This window comes from Motacilla alba, chromosome 2 (genome assembly GCF_015832195.1).
Source record: "Motacilla alba alba isolate MOTALB_02 chromosome 2, Motacilla_alba_V1.0_pri, whole genome shotgun sequence".
Lineage (NCBI taxonomy): Eukaryota > Metazoa > Chordata > Aves > Passeriformes > Motacillidae > Motacilla > Motacilla alba.
The window spans coordinates 86,854,023-86,866,879 of NC_052017.1; the positions used below are offsets into that span (position 1 = coordinate 86,854,023).

The window sequence follows — 12,857 nt, forward strand, 5'->3', positions numbered from 1 at the left end:
AGATGCAGATGACATTGTTCTCCAATTCTAGAGACTTTGCTTGTAAATAATAAGAAAAATAATTGCATCCAAAGCTGTATCACCAGAACCTATGTCTGCACATGGTCATTTCAAGTAACTTCAGATACAAGAAGGGAAATGTATGAATGGCTCATGGCCTAACCATGATGAGAAATCAGTTATAGATCATATGGACAAGCTGACCCAAAGGAATGCCAACAAAAGCTAGCCTTTAGAAACTGGTTAAATATCAACTTTCTATAGACCTGAGAAGTGTATCAGAAAATAATCAAGCAGGTTTCTTATTGAATTTGTAACTTTTTTGCAATTTTAATATTTTAGGTCAGATGAATAAAGCACAAAAGTGAACTGAGTTGCCTGTTTTAAAAAAAGGATAACTACATATAAAGATCAGGTTCACAAGGCAACAGAATAAACAAACCACAGGAAGAGTCTTGCATATAAATTGTAAAATCCCCCACGTATAAAACTGCAGTCCAGGATTAAAACATAGTTAGGATCATATGACTGGACTCCAAATCAGGACAGCAAAAATGACTCCCATTCTTGAGATGAGGGTGAAATGTAGTATTAAAGGCTAATGATTAATTTATCTTCATATGAACACTGAGGTACAAAAAGAAAAGATACTTGATCTATACAGTTTAATCAGTTTAGAAATTTTAAGTGATTGCTTCTTGGCACAAAGAGAGAACAGAAGAAAGATGAACTTCCTAGCATAAACTGTTTCTGAACAGTAACTAAAAATTATTCAAGTATTAAAATGTTTCTGGCATCAGAAAACAATCTGCTACAGCAGAATGCAGTTTCAAAGAACCAACATAAAAATGCAGACACTTACTATATGCAGACTAAAAAGGTACATTGGAATGATCAAAATGACACCATGTTGAAAACGGTTTTCAGACAGAAATTTCTAAAAGGACCAAAACCCTCAGAAGTGAATGTTGAGAGAAGGAAAGGTGTTTCAACAAGTGGAACCTGTATCCAAATAAGGATGAGAACATGAACACTAACCCACTCAGTCCCTAAGAAATTGTGATGTCCCTACAGGACAAGTAGAACTAGCTATCATGTGAGTAAAAACTAATTTGTTTTGTAAAAGAAAATAATGCTTCACACTCAAGAGCCCTTACAAAATGTTCAGCCTAGACATGACTGTAAATAGCTGCTTATGACCACTTACAACAGCTGGCCATTTTGTGGTAAGACAGAATGAGAAATTAGGCATTAATAAAAACAAAGGAACATTTGTAGAGGAAAAATAGAGAAAACTATGCATGCACAATGGTAGTCTCCAAGTTATTTACCACTCCAGAATGAAAAATGAGCCAGTCATTGTAATGCCTTTTATTAAAAGAACCAAAAAATAAAAATCAGCAGCTCAAAACCCAGACACAGTCAAACAACAACTTAAAACAATAGTAACAAGGAAAAGGAAGAAACAAATTAGCAACTATAAATTATACTGAGTTGCTGTTTCTGCATCTCAAATACAACATGTACTTCAGAAACCATACAGACACAATAAAAAAATAAAAAAAAAACTATTGAGAAAAGCAAAGTATAATCCAAAGTACAAAGAGTATTCATTTTGAGGAGGCATTGGGATAAAAGACTTAAAGGAATAGTTACCCGTACTCCCAAAACATTGTGAGGCTTTACCAAACTAATGCATCTGATCCTCTGCCATATATGTTGTTTCTCAGCATTCACCACTACTCATTTGAGAATCATAAAGTCATTAGGTTGGACAAGACCTCTAAGATCATTGAGTCCAGCCCTTAACCCAGCACTGCCAAGCTCACAATAAACCATCTCTCCTCTGCGCCACATCTACACATTTTTTAAATACCTCCTGGAATGATGACTTCACCACTTACCTGGACAGCCTCTTCCAAAGCCTGACAATCCTTTGGGTGAAAAACTTTTTCCTAATACAGAACCTAAACCTTCCCTGGTGCAACTTGAGGCAATGTTACACCATGAGTGTAATTCTGTATTACATGGACCTTGACCTTGGGAAACTCTTCTTTCCCCCTTTTTAGTCATGTTTCACAAAAACATTTAATAGGTTCATGCAACTCAAAACACAGAAGAACAGTAGTGTCATATCTATGAGGCACTGCAGAAAGTCAGCTCCCTCAGCTACAGCACTGGCCAGTATCCCATTCTGGGGTTCTCCACACTGGAGACTGTACCTTGTTTTTAAGTGTTACAGTTCAAAAAATTATTTGTGGCTTAAGGGAAGACCATCACAAACAACACTTGAAGCAATAATCTCCTGAAGTGGCTTCTGTATTGCCTAACACAACTGTAAAATATAATTAGGGAAAACCAGCCCAAAAGAGCTGGAAAGTTGCTGTATATAAACAATGAGGACACTTAGATGATCTGTTGTACAGAGATGCTCAGGAGCAGCAATCTGGAATTCAGTGAACTACATGGAAGGAAATGGGAATGTTTTTCAATTAATCTCTCCAAGCTGATTCTTGTATTGGGAGTTTCATCACCATCACACAGATAACACTGGCACTGCTGATGACAGGTACTGTAAGATATAATAAAAGGTATCTCTGGCTGAGCAGCACTGCTCCAGGCTTCAGAAGAACAGATGTGACATGCACACAATCCTCAGACTGCCCAACACACCTAGTAAGTAATTTCAAACCCTGGAAATTCAGCTTAAAGTCCTCTCTGCTAATCCAGTCTGATTTTGATTCTAAGACACAAGGGTTAAAGATGCCCTGGAAACCTGGATGATCTGTAAGCAAATCTCTCAGCTTTTATGAGATGTCCTTATGAGCACTATTTCACTTCAAGAAAGTATGGGTAGGGAGCACACACAGAAAAATCCCCAAATGCTAACCATGAAAAGAGAGAGGTTTCCATAAACTAGGAAGTCTGAGGGGTCAATCTAATTTTTATAAAGTGATGGCAAGTCAGAAGAAAGAGTCAGGCTTCACTGTGGTGTTGATGTTTCTCTAAGTCTTACAGCCCACCTCTATCTCTGGGACATCAATCTTCTGGCATTCCCAAAATTCTAACACCCTGAAAAACTTTCACACTAAGTTCAGCTTTCCTTGACTCCTCATCATCACCAGCCTTCCTTTCCTTAGAAGAGGTTAAAGTCCATTGGAAGCCCTTGCAACCAGTCAACCCCTTTCTGAACAAAGTCCCAGAGACAGATAGTAGTGTGCTAGAGATGATTCCTGGTTTCCAAAGCAGGACTGAAAGGAGCAGTACCACAGGAGACAAGAGCAACTGATGCTCAGGAAAAAACAAGCTTACAAGTACCCATAACGTCTTGGCTGGCTTTATGGCTGTGCTTCAGATTCAAGTCCCAAGTCAGCAATGGATTTATTAACATAAGAGCATATCCTCACGAAACCCATGGGATTTCTTATATACCAGTAGCTGGGCATTTAAACAATGGCCTGGAAATAGCACATGAAGTGATAGAAAACAAGTGGTTCTAAATCACCATTTGAAATTTAAAAAAGGAATAGTTGTACTGCATTGGTTTTATAGACAGTACAACTTTCCCATTTTACACTAGTAAAACCACACTATTTATCAAGATTTTTCAGTATAAGTGTATCCTTCCAACCTCACAATGATGAAATTATTTGAAATGCACCTTTAACAAGTTCTAAAAAAAAAAATCTAAATCCACTGACTGTTTTGTCACAAAGCACATTCCTGATAATACACTAACAACTTATTCTTCAAGTGTCTGAAGTATGTTCGTAATCAGGTTCAGCCACATGTTATTCAGACAGTATTCACACCCACTTGCATTCCCCTGTAACTTAGCCCCACCAGGCAACACAGGGTATGCTGCAGAGGGACACATCAGAGCTTTATTTCAGAACCAAATGCCTGCACACAAGGCACTACAGAGAAGCAGCATCCCAGCAGATATCACCAAAAACTGTTCCCTTGTAAAACTCAGGCAAACCCTCTGAAGGCCAACCATACAACCAGCACATGGAAAAACTTTAGTTAAGAAGCAAAAGCAGAACTATCAAACACCAGACTTCATGCACTGTGAAAGAGATCTGCTTCAGCCCTCCTGTCAGCAACAACTGTTACACCTTTTAAGCAAACAACCCCAAGGTTGTTGGACAACAAGGATTTCCCCTTCTGCATACAAGGGAAGCTACAGAAGGAGAGAGCAGCCTGAAAGCCACCAAGATGTGGCACTAAATAGCTCAGGTAAACTGATTCATGGCAACCTCATTCCATAAGCAGCTACCTCATACCAAGAACTTCAGCTTTCCTTACTAAGTATGATTAGAAATTAAAACACTAATAGAAAACTACTTAAAATAATTTCAATTGACAGGAATCACAGCAAACATGACTCAGTAAGGAGACCGAATCCCTTGATTTCAAAAATGTCTTTCCTATGCCATCATCTTCAGGTAAAAGCAAAAACAAAAACTTAAGGGACTGTGTCTTTCTATCAAACATTTCATTCCTTACCAATGCAGAGAATAAATATCAGTATCACAAAAACAGCAACAGAAAGGAAATCAGATGGCAAAAAATAGTTACTTTTGAGTTTGGGGGTTTTTGTGCTGTGGTTTTTTTAATTAAAATAGAAAAAGAAACAAAAAAATCCCCACCACCTGGTAAAAGCAGCCCTATCAGAAGTCAGAAAAAACAGATAAATAGCTCGATGGAAAATCCAGAACCCACCATGAAAGAAATTATTAAAGCACACTAGCACCCTTTGACAATCTTCGTTGTCCTTCTATCATTCTCCTTTAGTACAGATAACTGTGTTAGTAGGTATCCTAGCCTAAGTACTAAAAAAGGAACAGTCATAAAACTGAAGGAGAAGCAGGAACAGCTTGGGGATTTGGGGTACACAAGATATGGCATGATTAATTTCCCTTTTGATAAAACCTTTGCATTCTTCATTTTTGAACTTTAGCACAATTGGATCACCAATTCATTTAGCAATCCTAATGGTGCAGAGTGTTTCAGCCTCCAAGTGCCCTTACCAGGCCTCAGAAACACCAGAGCTGGATGCATTTCATTTTGGCATGAAAGCTGGGACTATGGGAAATTTGGAAAATTTCAATTGTTCTTACTGAAGCTTGAATTTGATTACAGTTTAATTTTATAAAAGGGTGCAACATATGATATGCTTAAACATAAAAGCAAATGTTTCATAGACTCTCGGGGTTTCAACAGATACTAAGAGCTTATCACATTCCTCTTTAAAACCACACTTTAATTATTTTAGCTTGGTTCTTATTTCAAACAAAAATTACCTCAATTGTTTCTGTGGGCCTTGTTAGCCTTTCCATAAAAGAAATGAGATTCAGCCAAATAATTACACAACTATTCTTGCTTATTTTCCCCTGACTAGTTTAATAAATATGCAAACTCTACTAAACCCCCAACTTTTTTTTTTCTTTATTTGTTTAATGAGAAAGTGGAAAACAGCTGGAGGAAGACCTGTCTGTTGAGGATGCTTGTGAGGCATTGGCAGACTACCAATTTGGTTTTCCTACAGAAGATGTTTTACTAGTATCATCATTTGAAATTTTTTTGCCAGCTGAAGACAGATGAGAAGGATGTAAGTTCTTATACATAAAGTCACCTTAAATGTGTTGCAAAGGGCCAGTTTTACATAACTAACAAACCAAATTCCATGAAACAAACATTGTGTAAGAACACTGTAGTTTCTTAATCATGAGTTTACCTTCCTCTTATCTGTTCTCTACATGACCACTTATTCCCTTGGAATGCTTTCTCGTAGCTATTGTAACACACAGTAAGGTTTCACAGTTTTGTTTTCATTGACAATGCAAACCTGACTTTTTTGTCAGCAGCCAGAAGCACACATAAATTCTTCTGGCAATACTATTCTTGTATAAACTATTTTTTTTCACAGGCCTAAAAAGTATTCTTTTTCTATTTAGACTGTCTCTGGAGGCTGCTTTAATAACCTTCACCTTCATTCTGAATACTCTGCACAAATAGATAAGGAAAGAAATCTTTCCTGACTTTTCAGTGCCATACAGCCAAGAATGTAGTTGGTCAAATAAATTTATTAACAAAATAATGGTTGGTTATTACTTACATTGTACTGCATATGATGCCAGAACAACAGCAGAACTAATGGGGCATGACAACCTGGAAAGGAGAGGAAATAATTTTATTTAAACAAAGGCTGTACGTATATCTTATTGAAACTGTTTCATGATTAGTTCAGTATGCAAAGACTAATTTATCTTCAAAAGAGTGTCTGATTTTTTCTTAGTAAGTTTGATTGTTAAAGCACAGTACAGCTGGATACTAAACAGTCCCTTAAGTGAACAAAGGGACTAATTGGAAAAGGACATGCTCAAACTCTTGCTGGATGCTTAGTCAGGAAAGAAAAAGGAGAAAGGATTTTTATGGGGCTCTGGACATTACTTTAATGGCTGTATTCTGGTGTATTTAAAACGAGACACAAACACTAAAATTATCCAAATGCCAAGCACAAACACAGCTCTGATCTTATGACCAAAACTGACTCTATAAAAGAAAAAAAGCCAACACCTGTAGGCAAATGACAATTGGCAGCAAATACTTGGACCATGTTTTCCTTTTTACTTTTTTTTTTTAATGTACAAACACAGAAAAATCACAGCCAAATAAACCACTGGGTATATGCCCACCATATAGATAATATAACCCTGAAATGAGAAACAATAGCATGAACTGCCCATTGCAACTCCAGATTACTGCACTAGGTAGTGGGTCGCCAGGTTTGGAATTCCATGCCTGGCACACCAAGCCTTGCATAAATAGTTCTGTGGCTGATGTTGAGCCTGTTGACACACAGCATCTCCTTCATTCACAACAGACTTCTAACTGTTCTCAATAAGTGAGCTATGAGAAAATTTGTAGCATTTCCTAGCAATGTGATTTTCCTTTAAATCAATGTTTCACAAGGCATATTTATGGGATATCTGGGATAATTTTACAGCAACAATACCCTCAGGTCAAAGGCTTTTTATTTTTAAAAGAATTATAGAGAAATTGAAGATTCTTCTTATTACCTTCCTTCTGCAATATCAATCTTCAACTGCAGAAAAAATAAATGCCTAGAAAATATTTTTTGGAAAAGAAACAAATGTGCATTTATTTTTAAATGGTATGATTTAAATAGCTACATATATTAGTTTTACTTCATTAGATTTTCCAGCAAGCAATAAAAACAGATGAACAAATATTAGTGGCATTTACAAATATGCAATCATACACCCACTTACTCTCACAACATTTTTAAGGACCTTTGCCAGTCCCTACTGCAACTCCAGGGCCACAGTATTAACGTTGCAATTAAGACTACAAAAACCAAATCACCACTGAAATGGGCTCTTTTTCTCCCTGGAATACTCAGTTTGAATGCAAATTTTAAAAAAAAATTAAGAAAGGAAAAACACCCTAAATCTCAATCAAGGTTTGACTGTGAGAGTCTGTCTTGGAGCTACTCAATGGAGGATGAGACATTTCTCAAGCAGCATATGCTAACAAAAAGCTCTTAAACAATTCCCCAAGAGCAGTTTAGTCTTCCTCTTATTAGTGGGTTTGACAATGTTAGTTTATAGTGATACTGAAGAGTGGGCATGTGAAGAACTTTAAAGAGCAGCTCTTAGAACAATTTCAGTTTTAAACTGTAGAACAGCTTAAAACTGCGTGATTAACAAATACCAAAACAGGTCAAAAGATAAATTTTGTACAAGAAATATAATTTCACATGTTGTACTATTTATATTCCCAAGTCACTGAAATTATTAAGCAATGAAAGTGATCCATAAATGCCAGATTAATGGTCAGATTAATGTGTGCCTTCAAATTCTAAACTCCAAATTACAGGCACTGAACAAAACAAGTATTCAATTAAAATCTTGTGACAAATGAATTGAAAATTCCTTACAATTCATGCACCCCACCAGCCCAAAAACTCAAAGACCAGTTTAAAAATAAAACTTCAGAAGTCTACTGTAAACCAAAGCATTATACATGTTTGCATGTTACAAGTAATGGGCAAACTAGAAAACAAGAACTGTTACCGGTTCTTCCCCAAAAAAAATAAACCCCACCCTCCCACACCCTCAGCATTAAATCTACTACACATGTTCAAAACTCACTCACTGTTGATATAAAACTTCTAAGATAGATAGACCTAGGGCATGTAGACTCAAAAAAAAAATTCAAGATGCAAATAAACGTACTTTTAACACCTTCGTCTTTGTACTAACTTACACTCCAGCTCTATCTCAGAGTAGTAAGCTGTGAATACCAGAAACTACTCATCATGAGCATGGCACTAAGCTCTCCATTCCAAATACATTCAATACCAAGAGTAACAGAAACTTATCTATGTAATATAGCATAATTTGCCAAGCTGCAGACATGGGCAAGACACATTCTTAGTTCATGAAGGCAAATAGAAGTTACCTGGTTTGTTCTTGCTGAAGTGTGTTAGGATCAGGTATAAAAAACCTTACACGAAAATGAAGCGTGCAGGGAAAACCTCCTGCAATATTTTAGAAGAGCAAATCGATATTTAGTTTAAAACGGAAAGAGCGTAATATTTTCATATCTATATTTACAGAAAAATTACATGAACAACCACATAGAAAACGCATGTATTTTTTTCATTAAACTAAAAGAAACTATGAGAAGTCTCTCCTGATGCCTGAACACCAACTTTGAGAAGAAAATACTCGCAAATGTAGTAATGCTTTCATTTAAAGTACTTTGCATATGCTACTTTGCATAAAAGGCATTACTGATCTTCCTTTGCCTCTTAAGTATTAGAAGACAGAAAAGGACTAAATATATTTAAGGTATCTCAGTTGGGATAATGCTCAGTTCTATCTAACATATAAATACATTAAATTACAGAAGTCCAAAACATGCTACTTTTGTATATGAATTGAAAAAAAAAAAAAAAGCATTAACTGTAGCACAAGGTAGAAATGAGAGTGCTGAAAAACATATCTCAAGTGTCACAGCACAAACTGGGACAGTGCCACTCAATGTCACTCCTAAGCTGTTCTCCAGCCAGGGTTATGCCGTCCGTCTCAGTAGGCATTCTCTGTTACCCAAAGCTATATAAAACAAGACATACTATTAAACAAGACATACTAGAACAAAAGATGTGCCTGGAAGTGTGTGGCATTGGTTTTTCTGGTTAGTTGTTTTTTAACAAAAATGCATACATTTGGGGTTTCTTATTGTATGTGAGACAAGAAATTCTCAGAACCTACACACAAAACTGGCTATTCCTCTCTCAATCAAAACTTCTGTTCCTTTGCTTCCCTCTCAGGAGGAATTCACTGGCACCACAATATGACTACTGCTTTCATGGTAACCTACACATGTCTAACACTGCTCAGAAACCAGGTTTAGCTGCTATTATAGCATCAAAATTAATGATCTAACAGGTCTTATTTCCAGTCAGGTAGGAGTAAGGAGAAGTAGAAGGATTTGCTGAAAAGACTGGCAGACACAAGAAGGAAAATCTACCATCTGGACAATATGCATTTGTTCTAGCTATAAGAACATAGAAGAACAGAACTGCAAAGTTACAATCAAGATAGTAAAAACAAGTCTTACCTTTTAACTGTTTTCTAATAGGTTTGCTTGGTTCAAGCCATCGCTGTGAAATGAAAAACTATTAGATGGATTAAAAATAGTTACAAATAAATACTGTTTATGTGTATGTGTGTACATGAATATATGTGTATACATACATATGTATATATTTATACACACATATACATGCACACACATTTATTATTTACTATACTTACAGGTGAATCTACTGAAGTCTCATTTTGCTGTAAACCAAAATATTCCTTCTCTGTCACACCCAGCTGGTTATAGGTCATATCCAATAAAATCTGTCCAGTGTCCTGTTTCTGAAAACAAGAAATGTTTATAAGTGAAATCTGCAACACTTATATATTTTAAGATACAATCAATTGAAACTCATTTGGTTTTGTTTTTTTTCTGAATATAACTCATTAAAAAATAGCTGCTAATTCATCAATTCAAAGTTTTTCAGCAATAAGAACTTTATTCTGATAAAGGTTTGGGTTACTTTTCAAAATACTTTAGGCACATGAAATTTCCTAATATGAACAGATATGTGTTCCAGCTCTTGATGTGAGTGTGGCAAATTAATTGTAAGCAGGTCACCCCTCCCTTGCCCACAGTGGAAGCCATGCCCTTCCCCCGGAGTGGCAGCCTGCAGGGATGGCTTGCAGACACATGGGGCTGCTCTGGCCCCTGCTGTCACCCCAAAGCAGCACGTTGTGCTTCTACAGTAGCTAATAAAAGGCAAAGTAAGTATACACCAGGATGGGAAAAAAAAAGGAGGGGGATCCTGTGATCCAGCCATGAGATCCCACACTTCAGCCTGCACTCTCACCTGCCCCTTCGTGTCCACGTGCTCAGCTGCCATTCAGCCACCCCATTTTCTGCCTAGATGCTCCCCATGACAGGAATCACAGAAGAACTGGTACAACATGGTATCAAACAGGCAGCAGAGATCAGAAGTCTAAGGCTGGTATAATTTCCCCCAAACCAAAAAAGACTCTCCATGCCATGGCATTGTGGAGAACAGATTAACCAACTTCTGCCAAAGAACACTACGAACCAATTCTATTAAAAAAGCCACCAAACACCAAATAAATACCCCCCCCCCCCAAAAAAAAAAAAAAAAAAACAACCAAAAACCAAACCCCCTCAGCAAGACTGCAATCCTAAATATGCTAATAAGTAATAGAGAGGTTGCTGTATTGGGTTTGTGTGGCTAGATTTTGGTACTGGGGAGGCACCAGAGCAGAGATTCCCCTTAAAGTCATGGTGAAGCAGCTCTGTCCCTGCAGCCCATGGAATCCCACAAGAGAGGCAGAGATCCACCTGCAGCCTGTGGAGGATCCCATGCCAGAGCAGGGATGCTTGAAAGGAGTTTGGAATCAATGAGAAGCCAGGAGTGGAGCAGGCTCCTGGCAGGGACCTGCAGACCCATGAAGAGAGAAACCCACACTGGAGCAGGTTTGCTGGTAGAACCTGTGACCCTGAAGGACTGCACCTCAGGGAAGAGTGATCATATTGCAGCAATTTGTGAAAAACTGTGGCCTGTAGGAAGCCCATTGAAGAAATTTGTGGAGAACTGTCTCTCATGGGAGGGACTCCTCTCCCTGAACAGCAGGAGAAACAACCTGTGGCAAACTGACCAAAATCCCCATTCCCTGTGTTCCTGTGCCACTGCAGGGGAGAAGGAAGAGCCTGAGCAGGAAGGATGAATGGTGGGAAGGTGTTTTTAAGATTTATTTTACTTCTTATCCCACTCTGATTTTGTTTGTAGGAAATTCAATTATAATCCCCAAGTTCAGTCTGTTTTGCCTGCCATGGTATTTGGTGAGTGCAGAGCTGTACGGCATCTTAGCTCTAGATTTTTATATACAGAATTGCTGGATAGAGCAAAAATCAGGCCAGTTTGCTTTTTTATTGAAAAAAAAATAAAAATAAAAGAAAAAAAAGTTTCCTAATTACTTTAAGATTTTTCAAAATGTTTCTCTTAAAAGCAGAAATAATCTGCACACATTAAAAACCCCAACCCAAAAAACCCTCAAACCAAACAGACAAAAACTCAGAGGAAAATTATTTGAACTGCAAAAGACAAGCAGTTTATTCTTTAACAAATTTCTTAAAAATTCAGCTCTGGTTTTATTATGTTCAAATTTCTTAAGAAAAAGTCTTGAATTTTTTGCAAATAATCTCTTGAAACGAAGGACTTAATGCATAAGCCACATTACTGTGGCTTGCCCCAGTCTTGCTCAGTATGTAAGTGTTTACTTATAAGCCAATTCAATTCTTTGTTTAAACATTTTTTATAATAGAGCAGCCCAGTAGGTCCTGTTCAGAAAACAGATTTTATATTATTTTTTTTAATACGGTACAACACTGTTGTGATTGAGTGCTTTACACTGCATTATATTCCATAGTCTTTCCTTATCTCATAGGACCATTCTTCCTATTTAAAAAGACGAGAAAAGGAAAACAAAATTTAAATCAAAGGACACCCACTTGGCCCATCTCACTTTGGAGGATGGAATATTATTGAACATTTTCTACTACTAGAGCAAAGCTCCTAGCAGCTCATTTGTGACTTGAACGCTCAGCATCACCATATCAGGCTGTTGGCCTCCCGTGAAAAGCTGTACCAATTTTTCTGGAGTAAAGTCACATGTAGAGAAAACAATGCAGGCAACACCCAGATGGTGAGACTACCTTTTCTTCTCCAGCACTCTCCCATCTTATTTACCTTTCAGAGAAAACAGTTGAGATCTTACAATAAATGTGAGTCCACATAGGCCTGCCTGTAAAGGCTGTGTGGCCACTAAAAGCAGCAGCTTTGCACCCTCCTTCTACCCCAGCTGCACATTCCCACTCCCCACCTTTCAAACGGGCTGCTGGCATAGTCAAACCACAGCACTGATCAAATCCCACTTTTTTTCTGAAATAGCATACACCTAACATCCACCTTAGAAACTGAACTGCCAGTGACAGGTAAGGGCCACGCAGCCATGCATTCCTTGTCACACAAAGGCATGGCACGATATACCTGTCAGGCAGCTCTGTCCATCAGTGGCACTGCCTCCACCATGCAGACTGAGATTTGTCCATCAGAAATGATCCATATGTGTACACAAGAGGGCCCCATGGAAACAACAGATTGTGTCCTCTGAAAAAATGGGCATTTCCTGACATCAGTAAGCTCATCTTTAGCACTGACCATATTCATTTCC

The 12,857-nt window shown here is 37.6% G+C and overlaps 1 protein-coding gene across 5 annotated transcripts in view; it reads right to left on the minus strand.

Moving 5' to 3' along the window:
• Nucleotides 1–12,857, minus strand: part of PTPN3 (protein tyrosine phosphatase non-receptor type 3) — a 158,074-nt gene that overhangs the window by 67,944 nt on the left and 77,273 nt on the right. For 4 of the 5 annotated variants that reach the window (XM_038163408.1, XM_038163399.1, XM_038163426.1 and 1 more), the window contains 5 exons: nt 9,852–9,959; nt 9,655–9,712; nt 8,491–8,569; nt 7,086–7,130; nt 6,122–6,174 (listed from right to left, as the gene is read on the minus strand). In XM_038163408.1, coding sequence (XP_038019336.1) covers nt 6,122–6,174; nt 7,086–7,130; nt 8,491–8,569; nt 9,655–9,712; nt 9,852–9,959 — 343 coding nt within the window. The remainder of the gene's footprint in view (nt 1–6,121; nt 6,175–7,085; nt 7,131–8,490; nt 8,570–9,654; nt 9,713–9,851; nt 9,960–12,857) is intronic. The other variant, XM_038163416.1, reaches the window with a different exon arrangement.